Source organism: Oncorhynchus kisutch, linkage group LG1 (assembly GCF_002021735.2).
Source record: "Oncorhynchus kisutch isolate 150728-3 linkage group LG1, Okis_V2, whole genome shotgun sequence".
Classification (NCBI taxonomy): domain Eukaryota; kingdom Metazoa; phylum Chordata; class Actinopteri; order Salmoniformes; family Salmonidae; genus Oncorhynchus; species Oncorhynchus kisutch.
The window spans coordinates 42,774,224-42,796,273 of record NC_034174.2 but is presented as its reverse complement, the minus strand read 5'-3'; the positions used below and the strand labels follow the sequence as shown (position 1 = coordinate 42,796,273).

At 41.5% G+C, this 22,050-nt stretch overlaps 2 protein-coding genes across 2 annotated transcripts in view; both read left to right on the top strand.

Moving 5' to 3' along the window:
- cfap20dc (CFAP20 domain containing) overlaps positions 1-14,430 on the top strand; it is a 55,062-nt gene extending 40,632 nt beyond the window's left edge. Inside the window, exons 14-16 of the mRNA XM_031825101.1 lie at positions 1,332-1,393; positions 11,662-11,765; positions 13,997-14,430. Coding sequence (XP_031680961.1) covers positions 1,332-1,393; positions 11,662-11,765; positions 13,997-14,118 — 288 coding nt within the window. The 3' untranslated portion in view covers positions 14,119-14,430. The remainder of the gene's footprint in view (positions 1-1,331; positions 1,394-11,661; positions 11,766-13,996) is intronic.
- A 933-nt stretch (positions 14,431-15,363) lies between these two features.
- LOC109893330 (protein FAM3C) lies at positions 15,364-21,972 on the top strand. Its single transcript, XM_020486512.2, has 12 exons — positions 15,364-15,576; positions 15,727-15,827; positions 16,163-16,280; positions 16,729-18,277; positions 18,388-18,498; positions 18,607-18,636; positions 19,610-19,736; positions 19,977-20,035; positions 20,184-20,234; positions 20,521-20,605; positions 21,154-21,280; positions 21,511-21,972. Exons 4-12 carry the CDS (start codon positions 18,265-18,267, stop codon positions 21,595-21,597), a joined length of 690 nt encoding a protein of 229 aa, XP_020342101.1. The 5' UTR covers positions 15,364-15,576; positions 15,727-15,827; positions 16,163-16,280; positions 16,729-18,264; the 3' UTR covers positions 21,598-21,972.
- Positions 21,973-22,050: the final 78 nt, after the last annotated feature.

Here is a 22,050-nt window from a genome sequence, read left to right as displayed (position 1 = left end):
AATGAAGATGTCTTACTCAGGACGTTTGCTATTGACGTAGGGGGTTAGTGTTGCTCATTTCATACTCACATACTGTAATTTGCAGAAGCAATGAAGTGGGCCCAGATATCTATTATGCCTTCCTATGTCCTTAAGCCCTTATTTACAGGCAGCTCTCCTGAGTGATAAATCAAGGTGCAAATGGGGCTTATTCAAACAAGCTCTCTCTCTCTCTCTCTCTCTCTCTCTCTCTCTCTCTCTCCGAAGCTGGCTGCTCACCTTTGTTGTGGAAAACGCGATCCAAAGATCAGGCAGAGACTAATAGTATATATAATAGTGAATATTTTCATCAAGAAGCTGCAGGGGAGATCCACCTCTGGTTTCACAGGGAAGAACTCAAAGAATAAATGGTTTCATGTCCCTTATATAGCGGGAGGTGATAATACAATCATGTTGTTTACACAACAGTTATTTCAATACAGCAACAGTTCCGGGAACACAGTAGGCTTGTGTTAGGGTGCAGACACACCAGGAGCCCATGAAAAGCATAACACAGAACATTAGCATAACCCGTGAGAAGTTACATCAGCTCACCCCAATTCTGCCATAACAGCTTGATGTGCTGTGTTCACATTGCTGCTTTTTCGACTGTAACATCAGTGTCACGCTAGGGTATACTCCGTTCTGTTATACTAGAGAAACGGTGTTTCCGTAGCTAGGGCTGACCGTGAGGACCTGTGGAGAGTAAAAATCAACAAACTCTGCATAATCAAAACAGTTGCTTTATAAGAAGGTGTTGAATTTCACAGTTAGCCAATGTTATGTAATTGCCAGCTGAAAAGTACCAGTGGCCTGGTTTTGGCCCCAAGTGAGAGCAGGTCTGCCGGAGCCATGGCCCGGTGAGACACCGGTGCCGTCCCGCGTAGATGGAAACAGAAAAGTATTTTGGGTAAAACACTGGGGTAAATCCTGTATGGAAATGTGCCATTATAGAGTCCTGAGATAAATACTGAGAACCTTTGCACTCTGTAGTAACATATGTAGCCACAGCGCCCCCATCAGGCAGCTGAGGGAGGTGCACTGAAGCTTTTTTTGTTATTACGCAGATTGTGATTTCACATAATACTGTATGAGATAGTTAGAAAAGATAGCAACATGCTAAATGTGTGTGGCGGGTATCTTTTTATGTTATTAGTCTCTGGTGACTGACAGCCTTTAAATTAACATGTGAGCGGCCAGCCTGCATGTGAGACTGTCTTCTGGGTGCCGAGATCAGAATCTGAATGATTATAGCATCGCTGGTAGATTATGACGTTCTCTTTTCCTCATCCGTTGTGTTCTGTTGTTCTCAGCCGGCCAAACAGGGCCATCACTACCAGACGGAAATGAACCCACTCTTACACTCCAATCCAAGGTGAGCATACCTCAAATATTGTCCCCAAAATAAACAACACATAAACAATGTTTTGTCTTTTAAAAAGAGGGCTTTTTTTTTTTCTCGCCTTTATTTAACCAGGTAGACTAGTTGAGAACAAGTTCTCATTTAAAACTGCGACCTGGCCAAGAATAAAGCAAAGCAGTTCGACACATACAACAGCACAGAGTTACACATGGAATAAACAAACATACAGTCAATAATACAGTAGAAAAAGTCTATATACAGTGTGCAAATGAGGTAAGATAAGGGAGGTAAGGCAATAAATAGGCCATGGTGGCGAAGTAATTACAATATACCAATTCAACACTGGAGTGATTGATGTGCAGAAGATGAATGTGCAAGTAGAGATACTGGGGTGCAAAGGAGCAAGATTAATAAATAAATACATTATGGGGATGAGGTAGTTAGATGGGCTATTTACAGATGGGCTATGTACAGGTACTGTGATCTGTGAGCTGCTCTGACAGCTGGTGCTTAAAGCTAGTGAGAGAGATATGAGTCTTCAGCGTCAGTGATTTTTGCAGTTCATTCCAGTCATTGGTAGTAGAGAGCTGGAAGGAAAGGCGGCCAAATGAGGAATTGGCTTTGGGGGTGACCAGTGAGATATAACTTCTGTAGCGCATGCTACGGGTGGGTGCTGCTATGGTGACCAGTGAGCTGAGATAAGGTGGGGCTTTACCTAGCAGAGACTTGTAGATGACCTGGAGCCAGTGGGTTTGGCGATGAGTATGAAGTGAGGGCCAGCCAACAAGAGCGTACAGGTCGCAATGGTGGGTAGTATATGGGGCTTTAGTGACAAAACGGATGGCACTGTGATAGACTGCATCCAAGTGTTGGAGGCTATTTTGTAAATGACATCGCCGAAGTCGAGGATCGGTAGGATGGTCAGTTTTACGAGGGTATATTTGTCAGCATGAGTGAAGGATGCTTTGTTGCGAAATAGGAAGCCGATTCGAGATGTAATTTTGGATTGGAGATGCTTAATGTGAGTCTGGAAGGAGAGTTTACAGTCTAACCAGACACCTAGGTATTTGTATATATATTTTTTTTTTTAATTTTTATTAAATTTGTACCCCTTTTCTCCACAATTTCGTGGTATCCAATTGTTGTAGTAGCTACTATCTTGTCTCATCGCTACAACTCCCGTACGGGCTCGGGAGAGACGAAGGTTGAAAGTCATGCGTCCTCCGATACACAACCCAACCAGCCGTACTGCTTCTTAACACAGCGCGCATCCAACCCGGAAGCTAGCCGCACCAATGCGCCGGAGGAAACACCGTGCACCTGGCAACCTTGGTTAGCGCGCACTGCGCCCGGCCCACCACAGGAGTCGCTGGTGCGCGATGAGACAAGGACATCCCTACCGACCAAGCCCTCCCTAACCCGGACGACGCTAGGCCAATTGTGCGTCGCCCCATGGACCTCCCGGTCGCGGCCGGTTACGACAGAGCCTGGGCGCGAACCCAGGGGCTCTGATGGCACAGCTGGCGCTGCAGTACAGCGCCCTTAACCACTGCGCCACCCGGGAGGCCAGGTATTTGTAGTTGTCCACATATTCAAAGTCAGAGTCCAGAGTAGTTATGCTGGACGGGCGGGCAGGTGCTGGCAGCGATCGGTTGAGGTACATGCTTTTAGTTTTACTTGCATTTAGGATCAGTTGGAGGCAACGAAAGGAGAGTTGTATGGCATTGAAGCTCGCTTGAGCGTGGCTGAGGTGCACCCGTGACCAGCTCGGAAACCAGATTGCATAGCGGGGGAAGATACGGTGGGATACGAAATGGTCGGTAATCTGTTTGTTAACTTGTCTTTCAAAGAACTTAGAAAGGCAGGGTAGGATAGATATAGGTCTGTAACAGTTTGGGTCTAGAGTATCTCCACCTTTGAAGAGGGGGATGACCGCGGCAGCTTTCCAAGATTTGGGGATCTCAGACGATACAAAAGAGAGGTTGAACAGGCTAGTAATAGGGGTTGCAACGGCAGATCATTTTAGATAGAGAGGGTCCAGATTGTCTAGCCCGGATGATTTGTAGGGTTCCAGATTTTGCCGCTCTTTCAGAACATCAGCTATCTGGATTTGGGTGAAGGAGAAATGGGGAGGCTTGGGCGAGTTGCTGTGGGGGGTGCCGGGCAGTTCACCTGGGTAGGGGTAGCCAGGTGGAAAGCATGGCCAGCTATAGAAAAATGCTTATTGAAATTCTCAATTATAGTGGATTCATCGGTGGTGACAGTGTTTCCTAGCCTCAGTGCAGTTGGCAGCTGGGAGGAGGTACTCTTATTCTCCATGGAGTTTACAGTGTCCCAGAATTTTTTTTTGTTTGTGCTACAGGATGCAAATTTCTGTTTGAAAAAGCTAGCCTTAGCTTTCTTAACTGCCTGTGTATATTAGTTCCTAACTTCCCTGAAAGTTGCATATCGTGGGGGCTATTTGATGCTAATGCAGTACGCCACAGGATGTTTTTGTGCTGGTCAAGGGCAGTCAGGTCTGGAGTGAACCAAGGGCTGTATCTGTTCCTTGTTCAAATTTTTTTGAATGGAGCATGCTTATTTAAGATGGTGAGGAAGGCACTTTGAAAAAATAACAAGGCATCCTCTACTGATGGAATGAGGTCGATATCATTCCAGGATACCCCTGCCAGGTCGATTAGAAAGGCCTGCTCGCTGAAGTGTTTTTGGGAACGTTTGACAGTGATGAGGTGTGGTCGTTTGACTGCAGACCCATTACGGATGCAGGCAATGAGGCAGTGATTGCTGAGATCTTGGTTGAAAAGAGCAGAGGTGTATTTGGAGGGCAAGTAGGTTAGATTGATATCTATGAGGGTGCCGTGTTTACGGATTTGGGGTTGTACCTGGTAGGTTCATTGATCATTTGTGTGAGAGGGCATCTAGCTTAGATTGTAGGATGGCCCGGGGTGTTAAGCATGTCCCAGTTTAGGTCACCTAGCAGCACGAGCTCTGAAGATAGATGGTGGGCAATCAATTCACATATGGTGTCCAGGGCACAGCTGGGGGCTGAGGGTGGTCTATAGCAAGCGGCAATGGTGAGAGACTTGTTTCTGGAAAGGTGTATTTTTAAAAGTAGAAGCTTGAATTGTTTGGGTACAGACCTGGTTAGTAAGACAGAACTCTGCAGGCTATCTCAGCAGTAGATTGCAACTCCGCCCCCTTTGGCAGTTTCAGGGTTTTTGGTGGTCTTCCTAAGCCAGGATTAAGACACGGCTAAGACATTTGGGTTGACAAAGTGTGCTAAAGCAGTGAATAAAACAAACTTAGGGAGGAGGCTTCTAATGTTAACATGCATGAAACCAAGACTTTTAAGGGTTACAGAGGTCAACAAATGAGAGCACCTGGGGAATGGGAGTGGAGCTAGGCTCTGCAGGTCCTGGATTAACCTCTACATCACCAGAGGAACAGAGGAGAAGTAGGATATGGGTACGGTTAAAGTCTAATAGAACTGGTCGTCTAGTGCGTTCGGGTCGGAGAGTAAAAGGAGCAGGTTTCTGGGCACGATAGAATATATTCAAGGCATCATGTACAGACAAAGGTATGGTAGTATGTGAGTACATTGTAGGTAAACCTAGGCATTGAGTGATGATGAGAGAAATATTGTCTCTAGAAACATTTAAACCAGGTGATGTCATCGCATAAATGGTTGGTTAAGGCATATTGAGCAGGGCTAGAGGCTCTACAGTGAAATAAAACAATAATCACTAACCAGAACAGTAATGGACAAGGCATATTGACATTAGTGATCATAGGGGTCCAGTCAGTGGTTGGACAGGCTGGAGACACAGCGATTCAGACAGCTAGCAGGCCTGGGCTAGCAAGCTAGCAGACGGGCCTTAGAGGGACGTCGTGACGGAGGAAAGTTTTTGTTTTTGCCTCGTGTGGTTCCGTCGATAGACCAGTCGTGATGGATTAGTAGGGTTCCGTGTAGCAGAGGGGTTCAATTGGCAAATGGATCTATTCAGCTAACAGTCCAATATGCTCTAGACAACTAGCTGGCCGCGGCTAGCAGGCTAGCAGATGGGCATTCAGGGGACGTCGCAACGTATGAGCCGGTTGACCAATCCCCTCGAGCAGATTACGTATTAGGTTGGGTGGAGGAGGTTTCATCCTTTTTGAATTTGCTATCAATACAGGTCCTCCGCCAACTGTTTAAAGGTAGCCAATATGTTCAGCCTGTAAATGATGTAACCTCCCTTTCCATCAAATCTCTTCCGTAATGTTATCTATGATGGGAAATCGGGGAGGTAGGTAGCCTAGTGCTTAGAGCGTTGGGCCAGTAACCAAAAGGTTACTGGATTGAATCCCCTGACAAGGTACAAATCTGTTCTGCCCCTGACCAAGGCGGTTAACCCACTGTTCCCCAGTAGGCCGTCATTGTAAATAAGAATTTGTCTTAACTGACTTGCCTAGTTAAATAAAGAATAAATGAAATAATTCCCTGATCCTGAAGTGAGAATGGATGTATGGTGCGTTCATTCTATCTGTCCATTCAGAATCAGTCAAGAGACCCTGGGCATGGAACATGTAAATATGAACATGTAAACATGTAAATATGAACACATACTAACAGATTCCCACCTGTAGCAGTGCGTCAGTGTCTCATTAGCCAAGGCTGTCCCGGATGATTAGCACCGAGTTAGTTAGTGTTTCCGTTGGCGCAGGGCCCAAACACACAGAGGTCTAATACACCAGTCACCTGGCTGTCATTACTTGGCTGTCATCACCTGGGCTTGGGTCTGGCTCACCTCACCTCATCTTACAGGATGCCATTGCCATTACTCATTAGAGCTCTTCTTGTCATCCTCTCTGCTCGCCTCTCAATTAGATGCAGGGCTGTTGTCACTCATTAGCACACAACCCACTCTCTCGCTCGCTCTGTCTTTATGTTCCTTTCTCTCTTTCCCTCTCTCTCTCTGAGGACACACGTGCAGCGCCACCAACATGTTACAAAGGATGACAAAAGTGTTGCATCACCTGTCTCCAGGTTGAATTATGCATTGTTCCTGTTGGCTCAAACATGTCTGATTTATTGATGAAAGGCAGGGAAGGCTTCCTGGTGTATATATCTCTGTCCCCATGATGTATTAAGTGCTCCTTTGTGGTGTTAAACCACATGACTGTTGAATGAACCTGGCAACAAAATTGCAGTCACGTAGGCTAGTGTTTTTGAGGTTCAATTTTGTTTGTATTATACTTCTGTTTCATTTCACTCAAGTTCCTAAACCTTCTGTCCTTGAGACTGTCTCTGTCTTTCAAATGTTCAGACTGAGTGCTTGTGTTTCTGCTTGACTGCGCCCTGAGGCAGATTTGAGTACACTCTTAGAAAAAAAAAGTGCTATCTAGAACCTAAAAGGGTTCCCATAGAACGGTGTTTTCTACGAGTGTACTCAAGTATAGGCTTATATTTTTTAAGCATAGGCTTGTTAACCGAACCCTATCCACTAGTGGCCTGTATTTACTACAGCAATACTACAAACACTAGATAGGTGATGACTGAATGTGTGTTACTGTATTCAAGTACAGCTGCAGTGGATCTGAGAGGTGTGGGATGTGGCACGACAACCAGCTTTAATTTTCTCTCTGTCAGTGGAAATCTTGTCTGTTCTTTCTCTTCTCCTCTCTTTTATTCTTTCTTTCTTTTGTATTCAGACAGACCCCCAAAGGTGTTTTGTGTTCTGAAAGCCCAAAAGTGAAATCTTCGGTCTTAAGTGTCCTGACTGGCACCATTGTCTGCAAGGCTCCACTGCCAGTTATTTGGAGTGGTAAAGTTTGACAGTTGAAACGGTGCTGCTGCTCTCTGCTGTAGTTTTGTCAGTGCTTTTCTGACACATTTACCATGTTCCACTGTGTGTGATATCTGTGCCTTCTGCCTCTGGCTGGTAAACAAGCGTTGCATCTCCTAAACACCCTGTCATGGAGAAATGGAGATATTCTCACTGAACATAGAATCTGATGCATTCTCACTGAACACAGAATCATCTTTTTACAAAGTCTATTTTCAAAAGAGATAGAAGTGCCAACATCCGTTTTCTTATGTCTCCAGCTCCAAGCACAGATGTACTGTAGGAGTATACCCAGCAAACCGGGAATATTGGCAGAACATTAGCTAAGATTACCATGAAGTTCTAGTTAGGGTTTTTTCTAACATCAGGATGACAACATCTCAAAATCTTTCAAATAATGTTTTTGATAACAATTTTTTTTTTTTGGGTTTGATGTCAACATCAAACTCATTTTTTGTGCAATCTGATACAAATATTATCTGAATGTCAGCACAACTGGACAGTTTTTCTGTTTGTTTGGTTTTTTGTGTGTGTTTTTGGAACCTCTCTTGTCATATCCCCACAATGTTCTCACCTAAATAAGTATTTTAGGTACTTTTAAAGAACAGACTAAATGTGTTCTGGGAACGTTCTGGCAACATCAGGCTTATGTTTTATACAAACATTGTATAATCATCAGCACAACTGGACAGTTTTTGTGTTATGAGAATATTTGCCGCAACCTAACGAATGTTCTGGGAACCTCTGCAGAACCAATTTTGGTTTGCTGGGTACACTATAGATAATGTTTTTGTTTTTTTACACTAACCTCAAGGTAAAATACTTACTAAAAGGGACCTTCATCTTCTGTCAGGTAAAAAAAGGCTAATTTATTTCCTCCCATCTCCAGTTCACTTTTATGCCATGAATATAATGACTTAACAATTCAATCTACAGTCTCTCGTCCAGTCCCACTTAACAATTTCCTCTCCCTGCAGGTAGGTAGCTGCTGTCTGCAGCGTTGAGCTGCGTTGTCCTTGAAAATAGCTTCCATTAAATCTGCCTGTGCTTTGTGCCTCCCAGTGTGGAGTCAGAGGGAAGTGGGAGGGTGTAAATGGCTCCGGTAGGGGAAGGAAATATTATTTGGAATATATTTGATTTTAGCTTCGGTCTGGAGAAGAAGTGATGATGTATTTCTAAGGGACACAATGGGGGAGGGTTACTATCTAGTCCTTGAAGTTGAAATTGAAAATCAAGTAGGATCTATATCTGACAGAGGTATAGAATTGCTGTATTTGTGAGTGTGTAGATAGATGTATTTACAAAAAACTAACTCAGTGGAAGCATGTTGTTTTCCCAGTTTAGAGATTGAAATTCGAGACGTCCATATTTTACCTAAATGTATTCCGCAGCCACACTGTTAGAATGGAGGAGAGAGTTACACATCTCAGTCAAGTGATGATATCATATCAACTTCTAGTGACTGTTCATTTTGAATATCAAAGATCAGAGCTAACTGGTGGAAGAGAAGGGGAAACCAAGACATAGAGGAAAGCAACTATACCTCTCCAATGGAAAATACTTCTTAGCTGTTATCACATTCACAAATGTCCTAAAACCTGTGGACAGTTTACTTTCGGATGTGTTCAAACTATCAGTGACTTACTTGACTCATTCCTTTTAGCTCCTAGTTGAACAACTGGCCTCAAGCCATCAGTAAGACAGGGTCTTTTTGAGATTGTCAACTAGGAATCAACTTCAACCATAAAGGTGCCGTTCTGAAAGTCAGAGTTTAGGAGACAGGAGGCTAAAAGTAGTGGGAAGAAGATAGCCTTTGGTTCAGTTCTGTCTGTTGCATTGACCTCTGATCTAAATGGGTGAGAGAGAGAGCCCTGCTGGTAGCAGTACGGTGACACACACAACACACACACTAATATACACACACACACGCTGATGCAGTCTGCAGTGCTCCTTCACCCCCATCTCTCGTGTGTAGGAGGAAGAGTATTGCTCCTCTCAGTATGTCTGTCCCCCAGCAGTACAAGGTGTAATACTGTCCCTCTGACTACCACAAAGACTAGTGACACTCAATTTGAACAATTCAATCCATTTTAATCCCACTTTGAAACTTGATGCCACTTTGAAAATAAATGAAACCTTCGAGAAGAAAATAAGTTAAATTCAAAACTTCATAAACCTCCCATGATGTTCTCTGAAGCTTTTATCCTGAGGCAAAGAAAGTACAAAAAAATTGAAGACTAGCTTAAAGGCGATACTTATCTGGATGGTGTCTAATGTAGTAATTTACTATACAATGATACTGTCTTGCCTATTTTTCTCCAGTTTCCACCATACATCACTATATACTTACATTTAATTGTTTAATTTCTAACTCCAACGGTAGTGCTGGAAGGGGAGAATGGACCACAGGGAAGGCAGTATACGGGCCTCTTGCATATAAACTGAGTTTAAATGTATTTGGCTAAAGTGTATGTAAACTTCTCACTTCAACTGTATATTTGGCCTTGTGTTTTAGGTAATTGTCCTGCTGAAAGGTGAATTTGTATCCCAGTGTCTGTTAGAAAGCTGACTGAACCAAGTTTTCCTCTAGGATTTTGCCTGTGCTTAGCTCTATTCCGTTTATTTTTATTCGCCTCAAAAAAGTCCTTGTCGATGACAACCATACCCATAACATGATGCAGCCACCACCATGCTTGAAAATATGAAGAGTGATACTCAGTGATGTGTTGTGTTGGATTTGCCTTGTATTAAGTACAAAACATCATTTCTTTGGCAATTTTTTTTGCGGAGTTACTTTAGTGCCTTATTGTAAACAGGATGCATGTATGTGGTTGAATCTGTGCTTGAAATTCACTACTCAACTGAGAGACCTTACGTGTGTGTGGTATGTGTGGGGTACAGAGATGTGATAATCATTTTAAAATCATGTTAAACACTATTATTGCACACAGAGTGAGTCCATGCAACTTATTATCTGACTTGTTAAGCAAATGTATTTAGGCTTACTATAACAAAGGGGTTGAATAATTATTGACTCAAGACATTTGAGCTTTTCATTTTAAGGAACCACACATGCGGAGATCATCCGTTCACCTACTTTGCGTCTCAAAGACACGGCGGTTGGAACCAAAAATCTCAAATTTGGACTCATCAAACCAAAGGACAGATTTCCACCGGTCCAATGTCCATTGCTTGTGTTTCTTGGCCCAAGCAAGTCTCTTCTTATTATTGGTGTCCTTTCGTAGTGGTTTCTTTGCAGCAATTTGAACATGAAGGCCTGATTCACACAGTCTCCTCTGAACAGTTGATGTTGAGATGTGTCTGTTACTTGAACTCTGTGAAGCATTTATTTGGGGTGCAATCTGAGGTGCAGTTAACTCTAATGAACTTACCCTCTGCAGCAAAGGAGAGCCAGTTTCATCATAGCACTTGATGGTTTTTGTGACTGCACTTGAAGAAACTTTCAAAGTCGTTGAAATGTTACGCATTGTCTGACCTTCACGTCTTAAAGTAATGATGGACTGTTATTTCTCTTTGCTTATTTGAGCTGTTCTTGCCATAATATGGACTTGGTCTTTTACCAAATAGGGCTATCTTCTGTATACCATCCGTACCTTATTGGCTCAAACGCATTAAGAAGGAAAGAAATTCCACAAATTAACTTTTAACAAGGCACATCTTTTAATTGAAATGCATTCCAGGTGACTACCCTATGTAGTTGGTTGAGAGAATGACAAGAGTGTGCAAAGCTGTCATCAATGCAAAGGCTTGCTACTTTGAAGAATCTCAAATATAAAATATATTTTGATTTGTTTAACACTTTTTTGGTTACTACATGATTCCATATGTGTTATTTCATCGTTTGGATGTCTTCACTATTATTCTACAATGTAGGAAATAGTAAAAATAAAGAAAAATCCTTGAATGAGTAAGTGTATCCAAACTTTTGATTGGTACTGTGGTGTACAGACACTTGTGTGAAATCACAGCATGTGTCTTGTGTCTGACAAATGGTCCTACAGACAAGTTCTCGGTTGTTGAGCCTGTTAGAACAGAACAGAGGAGATGGGCTGGGAGGCCCAAGGGCAGTGGACGGGGAGGTTCGTGATGGCCCATGGTGGTCTAGTCTAAAGAACAAAAGAGATGGGAGGCTTTAGTGGGCCTCATGGAAAGATCATCAGGTGCGATCCCTACAGTATTTTAGTTCACCTTTATTTAACCAGGTAGGCTAGTTGAGAACAAGTTCTCATTTACAACTGCGACCTGACCAAGATAAAGCACAGCAGTTCGACACATACAACATTTTGTGATTGATTAAAACTGTCCTCCTTTTTTGACATTATCCGCTATTCACAAATTGTTAATTGACCTACACCGCAACTAATATTATGAATTCCTAATTGTCTGATAGCACCTCTGTAGTGATGACTGTGTTCTGATGCCTATTGCCTCTAGGGAATGGATGGATGTCCTCAGCCCTCCCATTATTCCTCCTAGCCAGAAAAAAGGGAAGGGGTCAGAGGGCACAAGGGACCATCGGAGTGGACCCCCGACCAGAGGTGCAGGCTTGGCTCAACACCTCCAACACCAAACTCCTTGTCCTACACACACACATACACGTAAACCTATAGAATCCATATTGTTTTTTAATATTCTCAGAAACCTGTGAAATGGCACCACCGTCACATTCTGCTAATGGAAATGTTTCACAGGTGTCAGAAGTTAGGCAGGCTGAAATGTTAAGGCTCTCTTTAAAGAAGACACAGGGTGGAAACGAGGCAGAGCGAGGAGACCCAAAAAAACTAGGACCAATTAGGGCTATAGATCCCAGGAGGCTACAGCTTTCTGTTCTCCCCGTGACTCCACAGGTCAGAGACAGTCTCGTTACAAGGCTGCGCTTCCAAAGACACGCCTGCCGGGGTTAATTGGCAAAACCTTTCCAATTTACAACATCATTTTAAACCTCTGACACATTGTGTCTCATAATTAGTTTTCATTATCATCCATTGGAGTTTCCAATTAGACACAATGTTTCTCCCAGAGCATTCCATTACCTTTTTAAGTAGTTAACTGCCCGTCAATTTAACAACTAAAATAATGGCGGTTAAAGCAAGGGGTTGGAAATTACATCACCTTTTTTATTTAACAGCTTTCAGAATGTGTCTGTGCGGTATTCTGAGGTATGAGGATCCTAAACGTGGCTGTGCTGATTGATGTGAAGAGAGTGTCTGAAATGGCAGAGGAGAAGTTAAGATTCACCTGGGTCCCAAGGTCAGCAGACCCTTACAGCCTCCCAGGAACCATTTAAGTCCGCTAAATAGTTCTGTTCACAGGGTAGTAGGGGTACAGATTCATGGCTTACACTGCTCGGGTCTGGTGTTGGCCGTCTCTTCAGTCGTGCACTTACAGTTCATACACGGTCTTGTTCAGTTCTCGCCAAAAGGAATATTTCCTATGAGGAAATCAGAACGCTTGTTCAGTCCAAAGGAGGCTGGTGGGAGGAGCTATAGGAGGATGGGCTCATTGTAATGGCTGGGATGGAGTAAATGGAACAGAGTCAAAGATGGTTTACATATGTTTGATGTGTTTGATATAGGGTTGCAAAAAGAGGGTATATTATTGGAAACTTTCTAAGTTTACCAGTAAACTACCAGAATTTTGGTATATTTCAAGGATTTGATGTAATCTATCACAAGACATCTAGTGGCCCTTTTGGGTACTTTTATCACAGGTGTCTGTAATAATCACATGTAAAATATATTAAATAAGATGATTTTAAAATAAAAATAGAATGACAAAGCTGTAAAACATTATCTTAAATATAAACCATCAACTTAGTGAACACCATTGGTGTTGAATATGAGGGTTTCAGCATGAAATATCCTTTATATATATATTTTTTTACACATTTGTTTTATTTTACTATGCCAATATGTATTTGATGTCAATATTTTGGCGTCAAACTGGTGGCAGTTGTGAACCCAGTCAACAGTTAGAAGAGTTGCAGAGTTAATTGAAAATAACGCCATTGTTTTTCATGAATTAGGCTATTTCTCTTGAATGATATGGTCTATCCACTAGAAACACATGGACAATATGGACACAGATATAATAAAATAATACTATATATGAATTTTTAAAAAGGTATTCAGGTATAAACTACCAAAGTTAATTACAAAACTTTGGTCAATTCCAGGTAGCTTTACCACCCTAGTTTGATACCGTTGCATTTATTCCATTTCAGCCATTACAATGAGCCCATCCTCCTATAGCTCCTCCCACCAGCCTCCTCTGGTTCAGTTGTACTCTTCTATTTATATATGGGGGGTAATTTATAATGTAGCGAGCTAAATGACCGAGTGGCGCAGCGTTCTAAGGCATTGCATCTCCGTGCTAGAGGCATCACTGCAGACCCTGGTTCGATCCCTGGCTGTATCACAACTGGCCGTGATCGGGAGTCCCATAGGGCGACACACTAATTGGCCCAGTGTCGTCCTGGTTAGGGGAGGCCGGGGTAGGCCATCATTGTAAATAAGAATTTGTTCTTAACTGACTTGCCTAGTTAAATAAAGGTTCAAATAAAAACATGTAAATGCAACCTTTGCAATCTCATCTAAAGGTTTGGCACATCTGAGAGTTTTTTTTAACAAAATAAATAAAGAGGGTTGGGCCTCTTAATGTAACCGGTTAAGGTGTTGGAATAGTAGGGAGCCAGGTTGACGTCCCAGTCGGGCTACCCCCCCTGGTTATGGTATGTCATAACTGCATGTTCCTCCTGTTTGTGTTTCAGGGGCTGATGGATCAGTGAATGGGGGAAATGAGGATGAGGAGGAGTACCTGAATCTGCTCTATGATCCCTCTCTTAACTGCTACTTTGATCCCCAGTCTGGGAAATACTATGAGCTGGTTTAATTCATCAAGCTTTTTGATGAGCAAAATGCAGGAAAAGAACAGAACAGGCATGTTCACTGCTGGAAAAATAGATTTTTTTTTGTTTTACTTAATTACGCTTTTCTGAACTATTAAGGCTCCTTAGAAAATATTTATACCATTCTGTTATCCTCGGTTGTATTTAATTTGGAATGGTGAGGATGCTCTTGTAATTAATTGTTTATACAGTGACTTTTTAAAGTGTTCTGTACTGTATAGTGTGTATGCAGTAGTGTGTGTGTCATGTGTGTCCTCTACACATATTTGTGATTAAACGTGTTTGTTTTACCCTTGGCTCAAATGTTTTTGTCCTTTGTTCAATTTAAATGGTTAGACTTAGCCAGGGGCGGACTGGGAGAAGAATTTGGCCCTGGCATTGGATCCACGCCAGCCCACGTCACTGTGTGCGCCGCCAACTCGCCGTATCTGTCTCAGCATCTTCTCTGCTGTCACTCTGTGCTTCTTCTTGTTCTCTGTTTGTCTTGCCTGTATGCTTAACCCTTATACATTATAAAAGCCAAGCCAATGAATTAGGCTATATTGCAGATGAGTGCCTGTCAAATGTGTTCCCCTGAATCAATTACTATTAATTGTGTTAATTACTATTACAAGGCATCAGACTAACAGGTGCCACTAACTTTTACAGTTGGTGGCACCGGCACATGTTTTAGTCTGACCCAAATCATGAGCAACCATCTTATGAAATCATTCATAGTGCTTTATTAATATTAAGAAGTATAATATATAGACTACTGAGGTAGGCCTATTCAAGAAATTAGTTGTTTCACCTAATATGTCCAAGAAATACATATTTTGGTGTGTGTCAATTTCAAACAGCCCATCTAACAATTAAATTATCCAGCCCATCTGGCATTTTCCAAAAGTGCCAGATGGCCAATCCGCCCCTGGACTTTGCCTACACAAGACTTACAATCTTCATTTTTCCTGCATTCACTCTATTACTATAGACAATACATTTCTGTTGATTTCACTGCTTATAAAATGTTCATATTATATTATAAACATTTATTTCAGACAATTTCCCCCAAAAAATATTCCTACAATTTATGCAGCTGTTAAATGGAATTTGTACTTTTCCCCATTCAAGAAACATGCAAAACTCAATCATGCAAATATAGCCTACCTTTACAATCTTGTCCTCTCGAACTTCCCTAAATAAGGCATTCAACCTCCTCCAATCAGAAAAGCCTTTCGTTTCCACGTAAACAGGTGAAAAACCCAACCAGGAAGTAAACAATAATGGCGATGACTTCAAGAAAAATAGTTTCTAATGTTTTAAAACTATTTATTATTTTCTTTATTCAACAAACACTTTGTGAGAGACCCACCACTAGTTTATCTTCAACCCAGAAGTTATCGGAGGACAGGAATGAGATCCATATGAGAAGTGTCACCCCCACCAAGTCGTCAACTCAACAGGTGAAGTAGCTGTAGCGTATCCGTTGTCTGCCAATGTAATCGTTGTTGAGAGTTGTACGTATGCGCATACCTAGGCATTCGGTTAAATGGCAGTCACATTTGTGACATTTCATTTCTCAAATTAAATTCCATATCTTTGTCATTCAATAGGCAAGACTGCACCCGGGGGTCATTGCAGCTGTGATATTCGTTACATTTGCTGCAGTTCTTGCTGCAGTTTTTATCATCAGAAAATACTGCTTTCCCCGCAGGTATTTGTGATATTGATATGGATCATCAATAGAGCTGTGTTGGCCTTTCTATTTTAGATCATTATAGATCTTAATATCATGAAAGACAACATCAAACATGTTGCCTGCCTGGAGGTCCAGTATTCTGGATGTTGGCTGCATGTCAATATGAATGTAGCCTTTTAAGGATTTATGATTGCCTTCATGAGGTTGTTCATTATGCTCATTTTATGTTATTTCATCAATGAGTAAACTTGCTTATCAAGTGTAGTGCCCAGGGTACTATCATAATGAACTGCTTAAGTCATAGTCTCAATAATAAATAATGTAAATGTTAAACAGTGTTTTCTTTTCAGCGAGGCCACATACAGGTACTCAGTGCTGAGGCGGATGGAGGCTGAGGGGTCAGGAGGGACTGAGGAGGAGGAGGAGGACGGGCCCGGGCCCTACACACTGGGGGAGGACTCTGATGAGGTTGGTGGACCTGGTCCTGTGTCTGTCATCCTCCTCGTCACTATAGTGGTATAGGGTGAAGTTGCCCCAGGACTCTGGGTCAGTTTTGCATTTTCCCTACTGATGATTAAGGTTAGGATTGGGGGAAGAGAAGCTGATCCTAGATTTGCATCTTGGGGAAACATTACCCCTGAGCCACTATAGTCTACTCCAGAACACCTTAATCAGGGGATGGGGGAAATTACATTTTAGAGACTAGAAAGGTTTTGGCAACACCTAAGTTATACCATAGGCTATACGATAGTAATTTTACCTGCTTGGACAGTACTTGGCTACTAAACATTGGTACATGACACGCCATTTATTTCATAGGCCTAGCCTACTATATATTTTTTTGTGGGTTTGTGGGTGTTTTTGCTGTGATAAGAGATCTAGTCGTGTCTTTCTTCTCTTTTCTCCCCTCCAACAGGATATGTTGGAGTGAATCATCACTCGGATGACACTGCTCTGCGCTCAGGTTAGCTGAGGTCGACTGTGAAGTGTGTGCGTGTGTGTACGTGCATTCGCTAAGCAGTTACCTCTTCTTCTCCTTGCACCCCTTCCAGTCTACACGCCCCCGAAATGGCTGCGCTCTTTTGCATTGACTAGTTACAACAGGGCTATTATCCACTGATGCTGGTTCTAATTCAGGGAATTGTTGTCATGACATGCATACCTTATTCTACACATCTAGACTGTTAATAATATTTGTAAATATATAACCGATACCAATGGCAAGCTGACCAAAATAACCATTCTTCACAAGTATAGAAGCTCGTTCTATTTGTTACTGACCTCTTCAAGCACTGTTTCAGTTGTTGAGTATTGTTGTGTCATCTTTAAGTATTATTCACACATTTATTGTAAACTATGTGGTACTATGTTAACGTAACACAGCTGCCCAGGTTTTGTCTTTAAGACACAAAGCTGTTGTGGTTACGTCCTTTAATTATTATAATTTTTGTTGTCATTTAGCTCTTATCCAGATCGACTTACAGTAGTGAGTGCATACATTTTTCGTTGTTTATTTTCTTTTTTAAATATTGTATAAACATGTTGTATAAATGTATTTCCCCCTGAGCAGAAATTCATATGTCAATCAATCAATCAAATGTATTTATAAAGCCATTCTTACATCAGCTAATGTCACAAAGTGCTGTACGGAAACCCAGCCTAAAACCCCAAACAGCAAGCAATACAGGCGTAGAAGCACGTGTTTGCCGTTCTGTGTTTAGTGTTTGCCCTTCTGCACTTTGAAATTAAATCATGTACAGTACCGTTACTGTGAGTTTCTTCAGTGCTTATCAATAAAGAGACGCTCTGCTCACCTGGCATTATCAACCACACCCCCACACCTGTGTATGCTAATCACATAAACCAACAATCCAAAGGGTGCATATGGAATCAAGGAAGGGAGCGATTCCAGTAACAATAACGCCATCAGGCCAGTGTATGCCCTCTTGTCCTGTATGCCCTCTTGTCCGTTGGCCCATTCCCAATCACACTGCTGTGTTCTCCGTTAGGTGTTTGATTTCAACACTAGAGGACAGTAAAGGTATGGCAAAAGTAAATAGAACTGCTAAAGCTGCCTTTCTCAGGTGAAAGGTCTCATTGTGTTGTATTGTTTGATCAAATATCCGTTGTCGTGTCCTCCACGGTGTGGCCATCTTGTTTATATGGTGGGTGTGGGCATATTACCATATCCTGGTTTCACAATGTAGCTTACAGGAGTGTTGGCATTTACTCTATACTATAGGCTACAGGATCATCACTCTTGTTTCTCTATTGAGGTTGAACACTGCTGTAGGTTTTACAGGATGACGGTGGAAGTGGGGACTGTTGCTTGAGCTATACAGCATGACAGAGGAGAGTACTCCAGGCTGTCAGGAAATACTTCAGGAATCTCTTCTTCCAGTGTAAAGAACTGCCAAAATACCAAGGAATTGTCTTCTAATTGGCTGTTGAGATGAGACCAAGAGGTGAGAGCTCTGCTTTTGCATGGTATGGAAATGTTTTGAATAAGTTAAATGTGATTGAGTGTGGAATTTGCATTATCTCACATATGTGTTGCTGTGGTTGTGGTTGCTAGACGTTGTGTATGCTGTTACTTTCCTCATCGTCATCCTCGTTATGTGGGGAATCTATACCAACCCACCCTACATCCATCAGAGAGCAAGGGTTATACAACAACATATCTTTGGTAAGATCACTCTTTCTCCATATCTATTTCTGTGTGTCTCTTTTGCCCTCTACTTAATCGTTTTTCCCCTCAGTATAATAGCACTGTGTTGTGTTTCTCTTATTTCAGGAGCTCAAAGAGCAACTGTGGTCACTGCTGGTAAGTGTTTCAAGCATTTCCATTTCAGCTATTTCCCGTCTATCTTAATAGTATCAATCAATCTTCATAGCTGAACATGCCGAATATTCAATACATGCCAAATGCTGAATACAAAAGTAAAATATTCTGCGGGAATAATTTATTTTGAAGTAAATAGTTGAACTTCAAAGTGATACAGACAGTTCAGAAGTGTCTCTTATGATGTCTGAAGTTTTCTCTTTGTCCCTGAACCCTCTGTCGCCTATCAGTCAGTAATCTTTAGCTATTCACAGCCTCCTCCCTCACTTCTTGAAAGTAAAGCAGTACTCTGTTTCATCAGATCTAGGAGTGTGATAGTGCTGGTTCTAAAGGAGAGAGACGTAGGAGGGGGGTCCTACATATGAATTATGTCTCTCATAATATGATTTTCTTAACTTTGCATTAATTTAAACTTTGTATCACACTTTGTATCATGTGTAACACTTTGAATCACATCTGAATTAGGTTTCCATCTACACACAGTACCAGTCAAAAATTTGGAAACACCTACTCATTCAAGCGTTTTTCTTTATTTTTTACTATTTTCTACATTGTGTAGATATTTTGACTACCTCATGAATCTGGTTGAAAGAACGTCAAGAGTGTGCAAAGCTGTCATCAAGGCAAAAGGTGGCTACTTTGAAGAATCTCAAATATATTTTGATTTGTTTGCCACTTTTCTTGGTTACTACATGATTCCATATGCATTATTTCATAGTTTTGATGTCTTCACTATTATTATACAATGTAGAAAATAGTTTTTTTTTAATTAAGAAAAAACATGGAACGAGGAGGTGTGTCCAAACGTTTTGACTGGTACGGTAGGTTGCTTGACTGGTTGTATATGAGACTTATCATAAGGATGTGTGTTACAGCTGGATGAGTATGTTGTTTTCTCCATTGGTTTCTAAATATATCATTTCAACACATATCTGTCTGTGCCTGTATTTGTCAGCTGTGCCTGAAATCTCCCATCCAAAATGCAGCCTTTCCAAAAACTGCCCTATCGACCATTTTGCATTTCAAATCAAGAGTGGAGCAGCGACTGTTGTGGGCCCAAAGATCTGCTTTGATGGTAACATGTATGTGTGTTCTTAACCAATTTACATTCATATTGTTAACAGAAATTGACTTATTAGCTAGTGATTAGTGAGCAAGACAGAAATATTTGAATGCAGCCCACCCCTACTTTAAACGTGTCCCAAATTTAAACGTGGATATTTTCACCAAACTTTTGCATGACACTTCAGCTATTGCACATGTGATTGCTACTCCAGCTCTTGTGTTTGCAGTCTTGTGACATGTGAATCTCATCTCCATAGTGTTATGAGTGGTGTGATGAACAACGTGGGACCAGGCCTGAACCTAGTGCTGGTGAATGGTGAGCTCAGCTTCTCCTAACTTCACCACACATAAGCTGTGATGCACATAGACACACTGCTATGGAGTGAATGATTGGATTGTGCAAAAGGGAAATGGGATCAGACATGCCTGACTTGTTATGCAATGTGCACCTCTTGTTTTCATAGGTGAAAATGGGAAGATCGAAAAATTTGACTACTTTAACATGTACTCTGGAGGTAAGGGCAGTTAGAAGGATGCAACTTTCAAAAGGCACTCGCACACCTGAGCTAACTTTGTTGCAGGTGCACGGTAACAATTGAATACGATACTAGCAAGAGCAGCGTGGGGGTATCACTGCTCTTTATTAAGCTTTACGTATCGGCCTCAAGGCCTTCGTCAGAGCTTTTTTATTAGGATGCAAAAGCGACATGCATTCTATATTCTGATGGAAATGTAAAGGTAGAAATTATCTTGTTTTTTCATCTAAACTACAGTTTTTTTCCCCCTACTTTCTCCAAAAAGAAACAAAGGCCATCTTGGACTTCTTAAAGACGATTAAACCCGGAATGATTGTTCTGGTGGCATCTTTTGATGATGCAGCGACAAAGTAAGTTTAAACTAGTGGTGGGCAGTGGGCACCAATATCGATCATTTGATATGACATCGATATATCGTTTGATGTTAATATATGAGCAAGGCATATTGTGATATCGGTTTATCCTTCCTGTTAACCTACACTATAATGTGGGGAAAAAAGCATAAATGGCTGTTCCTGTATGCACAAAACCCTCTCACAGACCTTCTCACAGGCTGTCTACTTAGTATTCGTAGCATGCCTGCTGAGTCATCACTCGGTAGATGGGCCTCCCATTGTATTCAGACTGGGTGGGTAGGTTAGGCTCCCAGAACATTCACACCTGGCCCAATGAGCAAACCGCAACAGATGTCTGGACTTCCCAGAGCAGAGACAGTTGTAAATGTTATTTTTTATATATTGTATCAAGATAAAAATGCAACTGATGCAAAAGATTTTCCATATCGGTGCCCATTTCTAGTTTAAATAAATTCAAACATTCATAAATCAATATTCATTTTACATCCTGTTTTCAAATTAGAACAGTCACACATCCACTCTGACCCTCAATCTCTCCTCAGGATGACTGATGAAATCAGGAACATATTTGCGGGACTGGGAAGCAACAGTATCAAGGATGTCAAATTCAGAGACAACTGGGTCTTTGCTGGAGGCGCTGGGACAGAACAGAAAAGCCCCTTTGAGAAGGTGAGAGAGCATTTGTAGCAACGACACTGTCTACAGCAAATATCAAGATCAATCGATATAAAATCCCTATTCTGTCCAGCAACATTTTTGCAATACTACTACACAATTATATTGTAGATACTATAGTACTATAAGCTCTCTCTACTTTTGTAATAAAGCAGATGGTATATAGTGTGACAGGTTCTTTGATGAAACTACAGTGTGATGATTTCCTATCTTCTTTTGTTAAGCTGGCTGCCAATAATCAGAAGACCAATATTTACGGAAACTGGCCAGAGATGGTGGAAATAGCCGGCTGCTTCCCCAGGAAGATCTGACGTGACATCCCATACAGAGATCTCCGAGTATACTGATCTAGAATCATGTCCATCCTATCCATGTATTGTTATTCATTATTATGTCAAAGGCTAAACAGATCCTGAATCGGTACTCATACTATATGAGACGTTTTATAAGTACAGGCCTTGATAGACTTCCTATGAAAATGGTTCCGGACTGGCTTGATGATTGACAGATCAAACAAACCACTGTCAGGATCACTCAACTTTAAGGAACAACTTCTCTGTTAAGACTGGGCATTCATTGTGTGTTTTTTCATGTCAGATTATTATGGTTACATAATTTTTTGCAAAATAGAGTAGTTTCAAAGTATGTAAAACAATAAAAAAAAAACATGTGTTTTTAAGAAATTCGAGAGATGTTGTTTCAAATTAAATAATGAATCTTGGGCTCCCTCTATGGGATTTTTATTGAACTACAGTTCATGAATT